Source organism: Passer domesticus, chromosome 5 (assembly GCF_036417665.1).
Source record: "Passer domesticus isolate bPasDom1 chromosome 5, bPasDom1.hap1, whole genome shotgun sequence".
In the NCBI taxonomy this organism is placed as follows: domain Eukaryota; kingdom Metazoa; phylum Chordata; class Aves; order Passeriformes; family Passeridae; genus Passer; species Passer domesticus.
The window spans coordinates 67,739,997-67,760,307 of record NC_087478.1 but is presented as its reverse complement, the minus strand read 5'-3'; the positions used below and the strand labels follow the sequence as shown (position 1 = coordinate 67,760,307).

The following is a 20,311-nucleotide window of genomic DNA, read 5'->3' as shown; positions in this document are numbered from 1 at the left end:
CAAATGAGATATGTTAATATAGGGGAGATAAAATCTGAAACACCAAACAGGTCTAGGACATTTTCAAAGACAAGCAGTTATCTATTTCGTATAGCAGCAATGCTGGGTTCGGTTTCACTTTTCTAGAAGAAACTATTGGCCACATAAAAGTTGACCACAGTGCTTGTTTAATGCCTAAATTTACCAGCTACCCAGATAAACTGGCTGATAATTGCTAAGAGAGATCTCAGCAGCAGCCAAAGTTTTAAAATACATTAAGAGAAGCACTGACTGCCCTCTGGACGACCAAGGCTGTGTATCTTCTACCCATCCTGTGGTGGGATACCTCTGTGGACCTCTATGTAAGTCCAACCCACGGCAGGTGCAAAGTTTAAAACAGAGAACAGAACTGCTGAACCAGGCCAAACCTTGGTATTTTAAACAAAAGCCTATTGAATGTCTACACCAATTCAAAACCTCTTTGTACTCCCGTCAGAGTTTTGACGAGCCAGAATCATGGCTTTGAAATGCATGATTATTTATTTGAGTGATGTACCATAGAAGACAATTCTTGACTTCATGACACAGCTCCTGTCCACAGTCATTATTTCCCTAGCAAAACATGTTTGGTAACACACAGGAAAGCTATTGTGAAATGATGGTTTGGAGCCACTTCTAATACAGGTGTATTCCTTTATCTTCCACAGCCAAAAGCATATTATTCAACCTTCTCAAAAATAACCCACACTGTTTGGATGCCTAAAAAGAGGAGATACACCACATGTAAGATGCAGACTTGTCTCACAGTCCATCTTCTGGAGAGCAATCCTTTACCTCTATCTGTGCCGTATGTTTGGCATAAAACCTCAAGGCTTCATCTCCTTCATCTGGATCTGACCCTGGCTTCAGCATCTGTTGCAATGTTTTATTGTGACAAGCCAACTAGAAAAAGAAGAAAAATCTGATTTATGTCCTGCTATGCTTTCAGTTTTATCATCTCCACTTAACTAACACAAATCCACCTTCCCCCCATTCCCATATACTTACATGCTCAACGCAGTGAGGCTCTTTCCACAGATAACAACAAAAATGTAATTACTTGAGAACAATAGAAATAATTTAGTCTTAAGAAGTCAGCAGAAAGTCTTCAGTTGTGATTTATGAAAGGCAGATTAGTCTGCAGCCTGGATGGTTTTTGGAGGACTTTCAACAAATGCCAAAAAATTAGACTGAATGCTTCTTTTCACGTGAGTTTAGACATGAAATTTGCATACCTCTGAATAGGAAATTACATTTACAATTAATTTTTCTCAGTGACTTCAAATGGCTAAACTAGGTTTTAGGTTGGTATTCCAGGGCTGTAACTTTTTCTGAGGGAGCTGGACTGTAGTGCCAAGCAAATACATCCTTAAATGTACAGTTTATATACACAGCAAATAGATACGTACACACAAATATGTATCTTCTATAAACTTAAAAAAATTATACACTTCACATGATTGATAAAATACATCAGTTACATGTTGAGTAGTAGATATTTTAAATGCTCCATTGCTGTACAAAGTTTAAAAAGACAGGTGTTGGCAAATGCATTCACGGTGTCCTATAGATGAGTGAGAAACAAAGACCTAATTATAAGGCATAAGGAATTTACTAAAAATTCAATTTCCCCTACATCATAGCAAGTGGTTTCCATCCAGAATAGCTGAGGCGTTTCACCTGTTTTAAGATGGGAAAACTGCAGCAGGAAAGAGAGGAAAAGCCACCTCACAGAGTGATCCAGAGCTGAATGATTACAGCTGACATTACCACAACAGACCATTAGAAATAAGGCAGGCACGCACTCAAAATGACCACAGGAACTGGGGCTTTGAAGTGATGATCACCACAGGTGGGCTGGGATTGTGCTACATGAAATTGCACAGCCTGGTGAGGAATTATAAAATAATTGCACAGCTACAAAAAGCCTGACAGGACTTAAGTCTAAAAGTAACAATGGATCCAAACAGATACTGTAATAATCTAACCAGCACGGTCTCTCTCATCAGGAATTTGCATGTCTCATTATATCACTTTTTTTTGGTAACAAAAAGGCAGGGGAGAGATACGTATACAATTTAGTCCATTTATTGAAGTTCTCTAGAATCTACTGATCAAAATAAATTTTCTTCTGGATCTCAATACAAACTTATTAAATAAAGACTAATTAAAAATGGAACATCCAAAAGCAAGAGAATATCAGAAAGGGATATTCAGGAAGAATAAATGTGCTTCCAGCAACTTCCTTGGGGACAGTCTGTTTGGTCCTGACAGCACAGCCTGAGCCAATGTGGCACAACATCAGCATTTTATGTGTCACGAGCAAATATTCAGGGAGACCAGCAAAGAAATGTCATGGGTGTCACCATGATATTTTATGAAAAATCCTCTGCTAGGATTTTTCTCTCCTGAGAGCTGAGGGCCTCAGGAGAGAAATGTAAACAATAACTATCTGCTGCTGTGGAATGCAACAGGTGCATCTTCCATTGGTCCATGTGGATTGTTTTCAATTGATGACCAATCACAGCCAGCTGTGCCAAGGCTGTGAGCAGTCATAAGATTTTGTTATGCATTCTATTCTCTTCTTGTTCTTTGTAGCCTTCTGATCATTCTTTTCTCTCTGTTCTTTAGTATACTTTTTATGTAGTATTTTAATACAATATATATCGTAAGACAATAAATCAGCCTTCTGAGAAAATGGAGTCAAGCCTCGTGTCTCCACACATGGAGTGTTCACCTCAACACATGGGGGTTAACTGCAGAGGAATAGTCCTTCCATCAGTAGCAGATTTCTGTCCTGAATAGTTACTTTTTTACTGTATCTAGCAAGTGCATGGATAGTATCATTACACACATCAATTAGTCTTTACCTAAACTTCCACTTATTTTTGAGACTAAAAAGGTTCTTTAAGACTATCTGACAAGTTCTTCCCTTCACACACGCCAAATAATCTGATCCAACCAGCAGCTTTTGCAACATGACCACAACAACTGCTAAGCAAGACAACTTGAATTCATCTCCTAGAGGTCCTTGCATGCCTCTAAGACATGCTCTAGAAACAAGGAGAAAGAAGATGAGCCACTGGAAACAAGATAGTTACTGTTTAAAAATGCCCTTTCAACAGTGTTATTACTTTTGCCTTTCTGCTTTATTGGATGTCCCTCTGCTTCTGTACTTATGAAAGGGCAAGCAGGAGTGCCCAGTTCACCTTTTCTGTATCATTCATCATTCTGTACACTACTGTCACATTCTCTTTTATTTGTCTCTTCTTTAAATTAAAACAATCCCTATCCTTCCCATCCCTCCTCAAACAGAAGACTCTCTGTGACTCAATTATTTTCCCTGTCTATCTCCAAGTGCCATTTACTTTGGCTATATCTCTTCTTTAAGATATGAAGAAGAGCACTGACTAGACAGAATGCAATCACACCGTGCTTGGAGTGATGAATTAGCATAACCAGGAGCAAATATATTCCCCTTTTATTATCTTCTGTAATACAGAGGAACTTTGCCTGTATCTTGACCTTTATTTCTTCAATGCAAACCATTAAGATTTTCAGTTTTCTAACAAATGACAAGTCAAGAACATATGGAGAGTTCTTCTTATTAAAACTATGCCAGTTTGGAGTAAGGGACCCGCAATAGATTCAGAATTTTGCATTAGTACCCCAAAAAGCTTTCTATATATGTACTTGAACTTGTGTACAGAATTGGAAATGCCATTTGTAAACCAAATAAAAACTCTAGATATCTCTTCCTTATATGCTTTGAACTGTCCATAACTTTTACTGTAGAAGTGTCTCTTGATAAGTATCAGTAACAGAACTTCCCCTATCACATGGAGTAGAAGGGAAAACAATGTCAGCCTCTCATGCTCTAATGGGACTGGCTAGGACAGGGTGTTCAGAGCCTGCTGAGGATTTGAGATTGATCATATTTTGCTATCAGGTTTCACATGAACAGCAGCCATGCTCTTTAAAACACTGTATATTTGGTCATCTGCACTGTGCTTTCTGAGGCTGTGACTGTCCTGTCACACATCACTGGCTGATGTGTGAACAGAACCTAGCACTGCACAGCTGGGGCATTCCAGCACAGCCACTGGACAAAGCGACCTGAAGAACAAGCCAGGATATTCTGTGCCAGCCCCTTGACTGCCAGAAAAGACACATCAGAAACAACAAGGGATTTCTGACCAAGCTGGAGGGGCTGCAGCACATTTCAGATGGGGAACCTACCTAAAGGCACCAGCAATCTTCAGCTGGTAAAGCTGAATGTTTTTCACTCATAATTTAATTTCTCTCAGCTTCCAAATCTCTCAATATCAACTTACCTTCTATGTACTCTAAACATTCAGACAGTAAGCTCAGGGCAAAGGGCCCATCAGTTTTCTGCTCATATCTCAGTTTCTACACAGGATGGATTCCTCTACATCGACACAACAATAACTACTGCTAATACTTCTGTATTGACACAGCCACACTGATGAAACAACATTGTGGACAGCAATCTGAGAGAGCTCAGATCCAAAGCAGAGGCCCACAGTATGACACAGAACAGCTTTAGGAATTCTGTTATTTGGCAACCATGGTGTTTTCTGAAGCTCTGCTCTCATGAACCTTCTTTCACCCCTTAAAAAGCTCAAAGGCCCACGTAGGCCAGGGGAACTGTGTCAACAGATGCCTTGACCAGAGCAGAGCTTTTTGTGAGATCAAAGACACAGCCATGAAAATAACAATGCAATGACAAACTGTGAACCTAAAACACAGAAAGCTTATCCAAGTCTATAATACACCCTAGGTGACAGTTTGTGCATGGCAGGTAAAGGCCGTGCAAGCTCTGATTTTTTTTTTTTCATATTTAACTGCTGTGATGCAGTAAAGCGTTATATCCAGTGTGCTGCACAAATCTTTTGGCACAGGATGGACATGGCTGAGAGCAACTACAATGAGAAGAACAGTTCCATTTATGTTTGCAAAGCAAAGCTCAAAAATGCACCTCAAAAATACACTGCAAGTGTAACTGATACAAAAGAAAAGAAAAAAAACCCATCACTAGAGCCTGAATTTGCAAAGAGCACCAGAAAAATCACCATTGTGGGGAAAACTCCCTCACTTCCTCACTCCCTCACTCACTAGCCATGCCAGTGACAATATTTTAAATGTCAACACTGTATTTTACTGCTCATCAAGGCATGTAGTGACAAGGAAGCAATAGCACATAATGGAAGAGTGGTTTCCAAAGAGGGGATGATGTGCAAAGCAATAGCTATATGAATAACGATCATTTGGCTTTCAGTCAGCTTCCAAGGAAGGACTGCTGTTCATCTTGAAAGATTTTTACTGAAAAAATTTGGAAAACACTGTAATAAACCATCAGTACAAAATGTGAAAGATTGAGGACAGACCAAGAACACTGAAGACATTAATAAAGAAACAGTAGAGATAAATGACAGAATTACAAGTAATACTCAGTCTAAACTCCTGACACAACATGACTATAAAATCAGATCTGCTACTCATCTGGAATGCCATATATGATCAGCAGTGTGGAAAACCACAGCAGACCCAGCTTTTGCAATTAATACATGGGTTTCCTGCAGGCCTGTATTTTTTAGCCAAGATTACCTTGAACAAAAATGAAGTTATTTAAATGCTCCTAAAGAAAAGACTGATTTAAAACTGTGAACATTTATTTCACCAGCCTGTCATTAACTTACTGACATGATATAGTAGATTGGTTTGCCAAAATACCAGTGTGTGAATATATATGTGCATGTGGAAAAATTGCTGGAAAAGAGAAAATTTTTCTCCACTTTTCAACATTTCTGTAAAACACAGAGTCCCTCCATATTTTAATAAGGATATGTCAGTCCCTGGTTGTAACTTGTAAACTGCAGGGGCCTCTCAATTCTCATCAAAGGCATGAGATCTTACCCAGTACACAGCTGAGACGGTTGTCAAAATTCCTGCTGATTACACCAGGCTTTACTGAAGCCCCCAAAAGGACACGAAATACAAGAAAAAAGTAAATAAATATAAGCTGGTGACACTAGGTTGGAGACTCCCAAATTCTGAGAGATTTATTTCACTCCCCAGCATTTGAAAACTGCCAAACATGACGGAGGGTGGGGGGGGGCAGGGTAAAGGTTACTTTTTATGACTAGAATGGTATAAAGGGATCTAAAGGAGTGAGGTTTAGTGTAAGCCTCTTTAGTGTAAAGTCTGTAAGCAATCAGGCTTTTCAAGGAAGAGTCAGTTCACGTGATTTCCTAGGAAAGGTTGATGGAATAGTACAAAAAGCACTGGATAACTGGCTGAGAAGTAGAAATAAAGACACAAAGAGCACAAATAGCTCCTGTGCCTTGATATAGTATTACTACTAAGATATGTTACAAACATCTAAAAAAAATAGAAACAAAATTCTTGAAATAATTACTATCCTTGCTCTAATTCTCTCAGTTCTTCTCCCTGCTGCAAGGCAGCAGTAAGGCCGGCATGTGAAGGGGCACACAGGGCACTCCTGGCAGGGAAAGGGCATTGGGTCAGGCAGCACCACGAGTGTGATGGGGACTGGGGCTTGTTTTGGGGAGGGAGCTGGGTGTGGATATGCCTGTAATCTGTCACACTGCACAGAGCCCTCTCTGTCTTTGCCTCACTCGCCCTCTGGGGTGCCAGCCTTCCCCCTCGAGCCTGTCAGGGCAGGGAGGCCACTCCACAGGCCTGGAAGTTAATGAACTACAGCCTTTGGGGGAAGTGAGGTGAGAGTGTTTGTACCCGATGCCAAAGGCGTGACATCTGGGAGATCTGCTGTAAATTATCTTCACCCCTGTCAGTAACCACACACCTGCAATGTGGGTTGCCAGCCCAAAGGCCAGTGGTCTTTCACCAGGGGAAATTGTGACAAAATGTAACTTGCAACAACAGCAAAATAATGCTCAGATGTGTCTCACCCTGCTGGGCCAACAGGCTTGTGCAACTGGGGCTCATTTACAGCCTCAGTCTCTCCCTCTTTAGTCCCCTTGGCTCCCAGAGCCAGGCAATGTGAGATCTGGCACCACCAAACCCCCTCACCAGGAATAACCCAGTCAGCTCACCAAACACTTCATTTTCTTCTTAGAGAGCAAGAAATTATAAAAAAGCTGTCTGGGGACTGACAAGAAAACCCTCAAGGACTGAGAAAAAACAGCCAAGAGAAAGTCAAACAAGTAGCAAACAGGATGGGTGACAGACAGAGGAGTATAGGAGACAGAAAAGGAGCTCCTCTTCTTTGGTGTGCCAGGACCTTACCACGTGCCAGCTCCCTGGCCAGGGCAAAGAAGAACATTCCAACTCCACCAGTGAACAAGGAGAGAAAAAAGCAGGGAAAAAGGAAATGTCATCTTAACCATAACTGAGCAGAAATTTTTATTCCAAGTAGCTGTACTAAAAGCAATAACAACCCCTCAGCTCCCCATGTTCCAATCAAAACTGAATGGTGCTTTCTGCAATACACAGGGCAACTTCCTATCCAGAAGTCATTACAGTTTTATAGAGAGGCACCTTTGCACTCTGCCACAAAGCAATCTGTTAACAAACATTAGGAACAGCAGGGATGGAGCAATGGGAGACTCTCAAATCAAGTATTCATTGATTTCATTTAGACAATTATACTGTACAGAGCAACCAAAAGGGTTTAGAGTTAATCTTTCCCTGATGGCTTGTGGTACATGAGAGGGTCCCTGGGTGGTCTAGACACTTTGAATTCTGTTGTTGGGTCTTCCATGGTCTCATGTAACCTCTGAGGCTCTCCTCCCCAGCCTCCACATGGAGCACACTACAAATTGTGGCTAATAGTGATCTACCTCACAGGGGAGAAATAAAACACCTCAATATTATCACATAAAAGAAACCACCACAGCTAAGTGAACTCTATCACTATTATGTTTGCAGCCCCTCATAGTAATTTCATTTCTATTTTTGTTGTGGTTTTGCTGTTCTTTTTCACCCTGATGAAAACGAGCAGAAGACAAAATGACTTGTTAATATTTCAATGAATTTACTTCCACTTGCCTCCTTTTTAATTTGTTTTGCAGGCAATGCTGAGTTCCAAAAACATGAAGTGCACACGTGTGGGGAAGTTCAGGTCAGACAAAATGTGCTGCAACCAAACAAAATTAATTTGAGGTGGGTGGACGTGAAACATCTCCACAGGCTACATGTAAAATGTCATGGGCAGCTGTGCCTGCTTGAGTCAAACCAACACAATGCATACAATTGGATTTTGGTGTACACTGGCCATACCAGATAGCAGTGGACATAGGATGTGGACAGCAGTATGCAATCCAGAATGTTCTAACAGGAGAACCCAACTGCACTCAGAGACTGTCTCTTGTGATTACTGTAAGCAAAATCTTGCAAATACAGGATAGAAGGAAATCAGATGATAGAAGAGTCAGATGTGATTATAGGGAGGTAACGAGAAAGTTCAGTGGAAAAGAAAGAAAAGGAGACCAGAGTTTCTGCTATCAGTCTCCTTCAAAGCAGTAGGAGAAGATCCCCAGCCACATGCTATGCCATAAAAAGTAGATAAAACCACTGGCACCAATGTTGTATAGACACAGTTTGGGAAAGGCCCATACCAGCAGGTATATGGATCCACATCCACAGAGCGAGAGAACAGGTCACCTCTAAAAGCCACCAACACTTTCTATACATCCAAAATACATAATATATACATACACCTGAGATAAGAGAGCTGTGAAAGGCACATCCTTTTCAGGAACTCTTAAAATCCTTTTGCTCCCAAGGCCTTCACTTTCTAATGTTTCTCTTCTCTGCAGAATGGGACTCTCTGCCAGCTATCTTCTGTCTACTATGTTGCTTCTCTAGAAAAGGCAGGCTAGCACAAAAAAAAGGAGGAATTGCTGCTGACTCTTACTTTGGGGGCAATGTGGTGAGGGTAACCACAGTTTCAAGTTCTTCAGAACAGACTGACTTCCTTCTGTGAGCCATAAGACCAGGAGATGTTGACTGGCACTCAACATCCCTTCCTCTGGCACGATGAGCAGAAAGTTCCTTGTGGTTGATCCTTCCAGAAAGGACTTATCCTCTTTTTCAGGATCTACCCACACTTGTCTTCTCTCTTACATTTTCAGGATAGTGCCATGGTTTCTTTGGCACACTGTGACCCCTTCAGCTGGACGCAGGTCACCAACGTAACCTGACATCACCAGCTCTACCGTAGGCAGGCGTGGCTTGGAAGACAGCCCTTGCAAAGGCTAGGATAAACCATCTCCCTGTTTTCAATAAGGCACATTGAAGGGGCTTAACTCCTCAGCTGAAGCCTGGAATTATGGCTCAGACTGTGATTTCAAGTTACACTGATGTCAAACCAAAAACCCTGTTCATAGCCAGGCCTGTTCACATCCCACCTTCTAAACACGTAATTCCACAACACTCAGAAAAACCTAACTTGCTCATTCAGGGTCAAAAACATATGAGACTATAGCAGCAAGCAAACAGCTAAAGCTAAAACCTGTTGAATCCACAGCAGACATGGATTTCCTACTATCTGCTGTATGTGCATTGTAGGGTACAAAACAGAGCAGTGTACAAGTGTGGAGATGGACAGGAACTGAGAGATGACTCCTCTCAAACAATTACAATGGTGAGATTTTCCAACATTTTCAACCATGCTGTTGAATCTCTGCCTCCCCCTTCAATCAGTAGAGCAAAACATCCCTAAAAAATAAAACTAGGAGCATAGGACCAGCAAGAAGAGAATGTTAAATGATGAGTTGCTCATTACAACTCTGTATTATGGCTATTGTCCTCAGGAGAGCACTTTCACCTGGTACCTATGAAATAAGAGTTCTTGGTAGGAATAAAAATTTAATCTCCCTCCTTACCAGATATTCACAAATAATGCTGTTTTATCCAACCAACTTAAATGGTGTTCTGCAGACCGAAAGACAGAAAAAGCTGGAAACATTTTCCAAATGAAGTTCATTTAAGGTTACCACAGACCATCATTTGTGAAACAAATTCTGAAAATCCTTGCCCATAGAAAAAGGCGGAGAAGGCTTCTTTAACCCCAGGTTGATGATGCTTATCTGTGTGCAGGTCTGAAGGTGATCATAAGCAACTGATCACCACACTTTTGGTGTAGAAAAGCATAATCAGCTGTTAAAACTAAATTTCACAGCTGGACATTTTATTCAGTATCTCATAAATGTGCCTCAGAGAAAGTGCAAGGTGAACCTCATTTTCACTTTTCTGCACTGTGTTAAATGAATGAAATACAGAGGATGGCAACTGAGCTCTACCGATTTGTAGATTACAAATTCGGATCTTATCTGGAAAACTCTATAGTGACTGAGATACCTAATTAAATTGTGACATCAGAAGACATGAGAGTTAAAACAGAGCAACTGTAAGGAACAGACATATTTTGACATTCTGTTTAATGCTCTTTATTTTTGTTAACCTGTAATTACTTCAATGACTACTGAACATACAAAAGTATGTCTCTGTTAGAGAAGATGCCCCCTCCCGATTTTAATTAAGGTGTAGGATTTCACAATGCAGGTATCTGAGCCTATTAGAACTGCTCTGATACTATTAAGTGAGACCAGACTTCACTTCCATGGTATTTCCAAGGTTACCTCACTTCCTCTCAAACCAAACCCCAGCTTAGGGTAAAACATTTTTGTTGGGCTGTACTTAGAAGAAAAAGGTGCACCTTGGTTCACTTGAAGGTTACCTCTAATGGAAAAGCTCCAGCTCTGTCTCCAGTGCAAGAACTCAACACTTTGTGTAAATCACCTTCCTTGATGAGCGGAGTTTTCAGCAATTTGAACAAAATAGCTACATTACACACATTTCTGAGCCAGTGAAATGTGCACACAGCACTCAGGGCAGTTCAAAGCAGTGTGCTTTGAACGGTGGCTTTGGAAAGATAGTACTTTGTAGTCCCACATTTATTGCCTCTCAATGGCTTCTGGATTGAGTTTACTCAGTTTCCAAGGAAAATTATGCTAAATTCTACATAATGCTTCTCCAAGCAATTTCAATCTAAAAGTTTAAAGTCAAGCCAACCTCCTTGTGACCCCTATATCATCACTCTTAAAGCATGACAAATGTGAACAGGCAGCTCCAGGGTAAGAGTATGGTTTGAGGCCAACAGGGCAAGTTCTCTACCAGTATAAATTAGTATTGCTTGCCTACTTTGAGTGGAGGCATTCCCACATGACCAGCTGTGGACACAGCTATATGAAGACCCATTCTACAAATGGGAAGAGAAGGAAGTGCCTCATGGGTGACAGAGAACCAAAGGAGGACTGAAGTCCCTCTGCCCACCCCATGCTGCTTCAGACAGCAATAAAAAGATAGTGTAGTTATTGCTAGGACAGGGCTGCAAACATAGCCTGAGAGCAGAGAATGTCTTGAACAGTATTTTGTTGTCCCATAGCCAAATTTCAGAGTAAAACCACAGACTAATGAGAAGATTTCACAATGCAGACATTTGACAAAGAAAGGATATTTCTTCTGGGGTAACATTTGGGCCCCAACACCAATTCAACATATTTCCCAATGACAAAAAATCTTGTAAACTACAAAACACAAGGATTACAGAAGTTAAAGACAGAAGAAGAGACCCACAAAGCAGAAATATTAAGGCCACCTGTGCACTAGTGAAATGCACAGTTGCCACAGTCAAACAGGATATATCCCTCATTAACATTACATATAATAAATCACACACATATGTAGAACAGACACTTCATCTTATTCTAGAGAAGTAGAACAAAAAAAATTAAAATAAGCTAAATCTTTTGTGGCCAGTCTATGGTAAAAAGCTCTAGCTTGAATCCTAGCAGCTCTTAGCAGCCTAAGTCAACACAACACCAGATGGAAAACAGAGGTTCCCATGTAGGTTCCCAAAGCCAGAACAGGATTCTGAGATGAATGTTTCCAAGGAGAAGGGGAGAAAAAGAAAACATCAAAGGACAAGTTGCTAAGGTTATAACCTGAGACCTAACATCAGCCAGAGAGGTTTATTTAACCTTTTAGGTGCTCATTAGTCAAGCCCTCGTGGCAGCCTCCATGCTGTTTCTCCATCCTGCAGCTGGCTGAACGTGGAGTTATATCCCATCCTAATGAGCCACAAGGAGGGTGATGTGTGTCACTGGCTTCTGTTTCAATCTTGGCAATCTCAGTGTAAAAGCCTTGCATCTTCCGATTCTCCTAATATTTAATTAGCTGGTGTCATTTTGATTCCATAGCCTGTCTCATCAGGATGATAACTACAAAACAACACATGGAGCATAAAAGTTCCATGAAAAGTTTCAGGTCTGGCAGCCAAGCTTATGAGTCCCCTGACAGTCATGGTTCCTGCGACTGGTTCCCATTAGCCCTTTGTTTTGGCACTGCTATCAGAAAGAGCTTCTCTGTTAAAGACACAGAAACAAAAAAACACCAAAAAACCGTGAAGCTCAGCATAGCCTTGCAAAAAATTACATCCTTTAGCTTGAAAAATTTTACCTGTCCTGCAGAAAGGGAGCATCCTCATTGTGCAAACTCACATCTATTCATCCTAAAGGACAGGTTTATCCTACAGTATAGAGTCCATCTTCTGGCTTCAAAAGGCAGTCCTATTTATTTAATTGTGTACAGTGTTTTTCTCCATTTGTCACCGGGTACTTGGGAGGACAATCTCTAACAACATCTACCAACTGCTTCTTGTCCACATAAGCTGCACAATTTGACAATGGCCACTATTACACAAAATGGGAGCCATCTACATTTGCACTCAATATAACCAGTGGTCTTTTTTCCAAAATAGTCTCATACATGAAAACTTCTTTTTTTTTTTTTTTTTTTTTTTTTAGTGTACCAGTCAGAGATGTGTAAAAACTCAAATGAACCAAAACATTTCATTCACAAAACAGAATCAACTGAAAATCTTTGTCATCAGAACACAGGCACAAGCTAATATTTTGTAAAGACAGACATGCAACTACCTGAGGCAGAGGATGAGCAGAAACAACTCCCCAAGCTTAAAAAAATTACTGAACCAGTGTGGTCCTCAAACCTCAGTTCATCTGGAGGGTCTTTGCCTGAGCTCAAAGCTGCTTCCCAATTGGATGAGCCTATCTTTTAAAGCAAAATGCTCTGGGAACTTACAGCTTCCACAGGGACTGGGAGATTTCTTTTAGGCAAATGTTATGGTCTGGTAATGGCAACATCACTATCAAGGGTGAAGGTGTTCTTGCAAGAACAAGTTTTCCACTTTTCTTCTGCTCATGTTATTTCCATGGTATAACCATGATATTACAATTTCAGACAGTTCTTGCCCACTGCAGACTACTTGGCTGTAACTAGTCCCACCAGTTCCCTGTCCTAAACAGCATTTCAGGTGCTTCTTTGCTGTGTCTTAGAGAAGGTGCTTGTCAATGCACATTACTGAGCACTTAACTTCTGCCTTCCTTAGCAACATTCTTTTTAAAAAGCCAAATTTCACCCTGAATTTATGCATGACCACAATCACACTTCATGCAGGACAGTGTTTGGTTCAGAAAGCTTTGAAGGAGTCACATGCAGTGATCCTATTCCACATTTGAAGGCCCACACTTACAGTGTTACTTCTTGTTTCCTCACACATTAAGCCATGGAAGATAAGCAAGGTCTTGGCATGGAATCCCTTCACCTGGCTTGAATTATATTCAGGTCAAGACAAATGGATAAGTACAAGAATCCACATCTACCTTTTAGTGTAAGTTTTAATAATTGTCTTTTACTTTGTACATGCACACATATACTCAAGGGAAAAGAAGGATGAAGGTCTAAGTGAATCTGTCTAAAAGTTAAAATACAGCAAAGTGAAGGAAATCCAGGAACTGCTCCAAAGTACAACACCAAAAATAATCACCCACAAAAAAGCCCTTAAGCCCTACAATACCTCCCTCACACACATGAACGCATTTGCACCCATTACTTTACGAAAGCTCTTCTTGCCTCAGCAACCCATAATAGTAGCAGCATGGGAAAGTTCATTTGAAAAACACATGATAGCATGTCTCTAAAAGACTTCTGAAGTACTAATGTGCTCAGTGATTATGCACTACCCAATAAATGCCAACTTTCCACGTTAGCAAAGTCTGGGATAGAGTGAGCATAGGAGGGAAGCCAACGTGGCAGTCAAAGCAAAGCTCTGGCAATCAAACAGACTTCCTTCCCATGACAGCTCATGACTTGCTCTCTGTGCCTGCTTCTGCCTTCGTGCCTTTATCTGTAACACCAGGTAGTACCACCTACTTAAAAAGGTGCAAATAAAATTAATGAGGGCTTTTAACTGCTCCAAAATCTTGTAAAAAATAAGACTAATTCTTTAAAATTTTCTGAAACAATTATTATTGTAGTTTCTTTGTTCCGCTGGACAGAGATGTGAGAGTCCCAGAACTAGGCAGCTGCAGGCACAGTACTGATGTGGAAAGTAAAGGTGGTCCCAGTCCTGGGTGTACTCAAGTCTAATGAAAGCTACAGAAAAACAGACTACAGAGAAACCCACAGAAACAAAAAGCTTTGTGCATCTTAGAATTTTTCCTATTTGGATAGCTAATTTTTTTTTAACTGACTTTATTTTATCCTTAATGAATATATCATATCCAAGTCTCATTATCAAACCTCTCCTATTTCAAATGTCAAAACCAGTAACTTTTAAAAAATAGCTGGTAGTGTGTGCCTACTCCCAAACTATAAATCCATGCCATCAATTATTGCCATTTTAATTGCCCAGTTAGAAAATACCCTTCATCTGTATACACTATTAAGCGATGAAGTAAACATGGCAGTAAGACATTAGTTTGATAATGCTTGTCAAGTTTGATTAAAAAAATCTTGATTCTGTTATGAATATACTAACAAATATATAAGGCTGAGTGACTTATTTTGCTCAGTCCGTTTAAAATTAGCATCAGAGACAAAGATGTATGTTCTTAGCAGCACCTGCAGTGAGAACCTTACAGTTCACAGCAGATTTACCTTTTTCCTTGGTTCATTTTAAGAATTTATAAATGGAAGGACACTTCAAACTGTGTTAGTCTATCAGAAGGTAAAATTCAAATTTGTCTTCACTGCACTCTTCTAACCTTATGGGGTGAGGAAATATTTTTCATTAAGTCTTGGTGGCACCAGATAATTTTATAAATATAAGTAGTTTACTTGGTTAGGATTTAAATAATATTTTAGATTAATTTCATTGAAAAAAAGAATACCAAAACAAACAACCAAACAAATAACCTTCTATTTACCTGGAAGTGACAAAGGTATCATGGAGTTCCAACACTTGTGCTCCCTCTCCAACAGGGCATTTAAGCAGAAATTTAAAACTGAGAAAATTTTGCTAGCCTGAGAGCACAGAACGTGCATCATGAAAGGGGTGACACGCTGTGTCAGTACCCCTCCACTCCTGCCACAGCCTTGGGAACCAGGCAGAAGACTTTATAAGGCATTGGAAATCTGAAAGTTTTGTTACAGTTTGTTCCCTTACTCCCCCCACACCCTCACATCCTTCCAGATCAAGGACATCTCTTCACAGCTCTGCAGGCAGATGAAAGTGCACTCTTGCCATGCTGCAAGCTGACAAAAAGCTATGTCATTCTTGTGACCCTCATGAATAAAGCCCCTGCTGAAAGGTACAGTGGATTGGCTTGGGCTCCATGCCTGATTTAGACAGTTTGCATGAGCTGAAAAACACAAATACTCCAAAGTATTTTCTGTTAACAGAAGCACACACACACACACATATATATACATGTGCATGCAGACTACAGGAAACTCTAGTTATAATCACTGCTTTATCTTGCTTCACAGTATACCAAAGGAATAATGAAACTCATGGAAATATTGCCAGTGAAGTACTGTGTTTTAGTTTACAAACTTCTGAAGTACTTTGTTATGACTGGCAGCAGCCAGCTCAAGCAGTCATCTGAAAAGCCAGAGGATTTCTTTAGCTTTTTCTGCTTTTTTTCTTTGTGCAACCATTTAAAAACTTGATTCTCCTACACTAAAGCTCCTGCAGATAAGGACAAGAATGAAAATTTTTTTTGTGCTTCTGTGTCAAAAGCTTTGGTACTTTCCTACAGGGACATCACATCAAGATGAAGTCTCTTCGAGGACAGCCTTACTAACTTTGCAAAACAGTGTCACCAGCTCTAACACAATCTCTTAAGAGAACAGCGGCAAAAATACTATACCTATTGACTGAGTCTGGAAGAGAAGTGGTATAAGAGGTGATAGCCCTGTCCATAACACACTCTGGGACTCACCTAAGAATACTGCAAGGAAATAGCAAGGTCAAGGCTTGGCTCTGAGCATGACATTTGAACCAGAGAAAGAAAACAGAATCTCCTCCATGGATTTTCAAAAGAATTGTGAACCCTTTCTACCCACCTATAACGGGCTTATTTTTCCAGTATGTGACCTAAAACACCAGCTCATGTCACTGCTCCACAAGCAGCTGCAGAGGAGCTAAATCTGGAAGGAGCCCCAAAACCAGGCTGCAGAGTAGGGCTGCAGCTCAGGGCAGCTCCTCATCGACAGCTTAGTTCTGCTTTCTCCCAGTGGCCCTCCCTTCTCCCCTCTGCTTATTGGGGAGCAGAAAAAGAAACAAGCAGCAGTGCCCAGACAGCCCAGGGTCAGTGCAGGGGAAGCATCAGAGCCACGGCACGTGGCACGCTGGAGGAAGATGAAGAAATAAAGCAAAGAGAGGACAAAGAAACATGTGGAGGATGTGTGATCACTGGCATGACACGGCTGCTGTACCCACACACCTCTGTCTGTCCACCATGTGCAAGGGCACATTTAGGGCAGGGGCTGGGAGGCTGTAATAAAGATTTACTAACAGAAATCTCAGCCTTGTTTGTGACACATCTACAACTTTCTATGCACTGTGGGTCAAACATTTACAAGAATGCCTCTTGCTTCTGGTAAAATCAACCACAGGAAGGGCAAGGAAGGATGTAGTGGTGGCAAAATGCAGAACCCAGCATTGCCCTGAAGAGCGCAACGACAAAAACTGAAAGTCAGAGCTCCCTAAAATAAACTGTCTGTGTTTGAGGGCTGGAACAGCAAAAAGGGAAACTCTCAGTCTTGATTCTGCTATTACAGAGGGACCAAAAAGCTGTAACTGCAGCAAGTGGTCACCAGGAAGTGTAAGGAAAGTGACTGAAGAGCCACAGTTGTTGTAGAAAAAAGGTAAGTCAGATGAAGTGCCTTAGCAAATAAATATTATATAAATCAGGTCAGCTAAGCCAAGCAGAAGGCCCAGGCACCAAAAAACCACTCTGACAGCAAAGCAGAGGGTGTTTGGAGACTGAAGCCAGCAAAGGAACCCAGCAACAATGTCCTTACTGAGGAGGGTCCATGCTTGTATCCTGCCCATCCTAGGGCGAGCAAAAAGGGCACGCATGGAAAGAATTTGGGGTCAAAGATTAGCAGGTCTGTGCAAAGAATTGTAGCATTTCATTAGCAGAGGACACAGAAAGGCCACAAATTGCCTGGCCTTGCACTGCTTTGTTTTGATATGAGGCTTGACATGGGTGCAAATCTATTGTAAACACAGGTACTATGTTACAGAAATGCAAGAAAAAGAAAAGAGTCTCTTTTTTTGATGGATATTTTTACAGCATACATAGCCAATCATGACATTTAATTTTACAGAACAGGAAGGAACTCAGTAAGTTGCTGTAAAAATATCCACCCTTATGCAACCAAAACACCAGCTATGGATCAGGAATAGCTGTGGAGTGGCACCATGGACCTCTCCAGCACTGTGGATATGAACCTCAGGACAGAGCTTAACCTACACCTCAGCCAGCTGGTGTAACCCTGGGACTAACCTCTTGTGTAAAATGACCCCAGCAGTCACTTCATATATAGCTTTAGGCCTATATTATACTCCCCCAAACCGTATTTTCCATGTCACAGACCCTGTTAAGTAATTTAACACAAACAGTAGGCAGAAGACAGAAAACATCAACATTTCAATTTGGCAGGCATTTAAATTTTCATTATAAGCATTCAGACAAGGAGTAAATTCAGACAAGGTAAGGAGCTGCAGATGCTTTCTAAAAATACTGTCATCTCTGATGGGCACCTTATGTACAGCCCCACACACAGCACGAGAGTAGAACATGGTCAACCACACCACCACCAACATAATAACAATACCTACTTATTTAAATGTTCTGTGACCACACCAGGATAACTCAGGAACTGTTCTTCTGCATTCTTTGCTTGAAAGAAACATTGCATAACACTACTGCAACTATAGATTGCTTTCTTTTCCTTTTTTTCCTGCCAAGTATTCAATTCCTAACAACACTTAATAAACAGAAGGAATGAGGAACACTGCCTATCCCCATCTGTTTATTTCTTCTTACTTAGGGAAAAACATTTTTTTTTTTTAAATTTGGCCCTTATATGAAATACCAAATGCTGTAATTTATTACATAACCAAGAAGTTCATGGTCCTTATTCTTTCAATTACACAAAACTTTTCAATACTCTGAACGTAACTGAAAGATAAACTATTTTTGACACCAGCTAGTCTGAAGAATAAACAGCCTATTAAATAACAGCCTCCAGTGCACATTCTACCTTTACCAGTGAAGAAGTAAAAGTGATCAGAAAAAGCTTGAGGGCACTACAACATAATTCAAAAGGAGAAAGCAGTAAAAAGGCCCAATTATTCTTATTTGCGAAGTAATATATCTAAAATAATAGGAATCTTCTGAAATCCAGTTCAGTTGGTATCACAACTGAAGGCACTATTTAAAATACACCAGTAAAGATAACACAATTTATGATTTGATTGATATAAATGATTGGTTAATGTTAAAAGAAGACAAAGCTAAGCAGACAGTCACTGTTTTGTTCTACATTGCTATTTCACAAAAATAACAATTTGTGTGAAATTTCTCCTCAATGGGAGGACTAATATATTCAGGATCTCCCTTTGGTCAGGGAATGGCTCTTAAGGTTGCTTCTCAAGACTGAGGGATTCCTCACCACAAGACACTTTTGGTAAGTGGCTAAGAGCATGCTAAATTCTGAATTCTTGATGGCTAAATGATATAATGGATTGATCATGTGCAGATAAACCTTTAGACAAACTGCTGGGAAAAGCTGGGACTAAGTCTGGATCCAGCTGCACCTAAACTCCCATCTGAGAAGGAGTTCTGAATGCAAGGGGATCCTTCCTTAACATCATGACTCAACAGGAGGGTCTCCCTGACAGTGTGGACTGAGCCTGTCCTGTATGCAGTAATCAAGTGTGCCTTGCCATTGAACCTTGTTAACCCACTGCCACATCTGCTATCAAACTTTGGTTTTTATCAATAAACACAGTTACTTCTCTCTTAGCCCTGAAGTGCATGACTCCACCTGTGACAATGTAATGCTTTTCTGGAAGTTGTCACAAAACCAGTAAGACATACCTGATGTGCCAAAATATAGATATTATGGCCAACATCTTTTGGGGAGATGCTATCATCTCCATTCTCTTCCCCGTGGTCACAATCCAGACCTTGGTTGTAGGCATTCTTCATCACATCCACCTGCAACACAAATCCAGCCAGGGAGAGATGAAATAAATGTGGTTCTTAGGAAAAAAAATACACTTTGAACACAGACACTTTGCTCAGATCCAGCCTGCATGGGTGCCCTGCAGTTCTGCAAGAAGAACGAGCAGCCTGAGAAACACTTTCTGAATAAAGACAAGCTTGAAGGATTTATGAAGCTCCAAACCATTACATTTTTCATCAGTAACCATGAGAAAGGAAAAGGAATGATAAGCCTTTGTGAGCAGGTATTTTCACAAATGCTTCTAAAGACTGGTCTAGATATGGTGGGGACTGTTGTGCAGCTCTTAAGAGTGCAGCCATGATCTTCTGTCCAGAGCAAGCAGCAACACAATTTCACAGGAAAAACCACACCTAAACAAAAAAGGAAAGGAAGATCTGGGCATGGTGCTGGGGAAATTCCAAATATTCAAAAGGACTACCATAGGGTTCCCCACACAAGGCCTGATCCTGCAGCTGTACCCTAGGGATGGCCTCATCCTGCTGAGATGCCACCTTAGTGGTGATTCCCTGAAACCAGCAGGCATTGGGTTCTGCCTAAGGGCAGGGACAATGTCCCCAGATTCTTCCCCAGAATCCCTCAAGAATTCCCAGATCTCTCAGTCTCTGTTGTTATGCAATCAAGTGGTATTGGAAATTACTCCCCCCAGATTTCCAACCCCTTTAAA

At 40.8% G+C, this 20,311-nt stretch overlaps 1 protein-coding gene across 21 annotated transcripts in view; it reads right to left on the bottom strand.

Annotated features, from left to right (window-relative positions):
• The window catches only part of ITPR2 (inositol 1,4,5-trisphosphate receptor type 2), a 245,188-nt gene that overhangs the window by 45,374 nt on the left and 179,503 nt on the right, over nt 1-20,311 (bottom strand). For all 21 annotated transcript variants that reach the window (XR_010362601.1, XM_064420759.1, XM_064420745.1 and 18 more), the window contains 2 exons: nt 19,500-19,619; nt 814-921 (listed from right to left, as the gene is read on the bottom strand). Coding sequence is in view for 20 of the 21 variants with exons in the window: in XM_064420759.1 (XP_064276829.1) it covers nt 814-921; nt 19,500-19,619 (228 nt within the window). In the remaining variant the exon portion in view is untranslated. The remainder of the gene's footprint in view (nt 1-813; nt 922-19,499; nt 19,620-20,311) is intronic.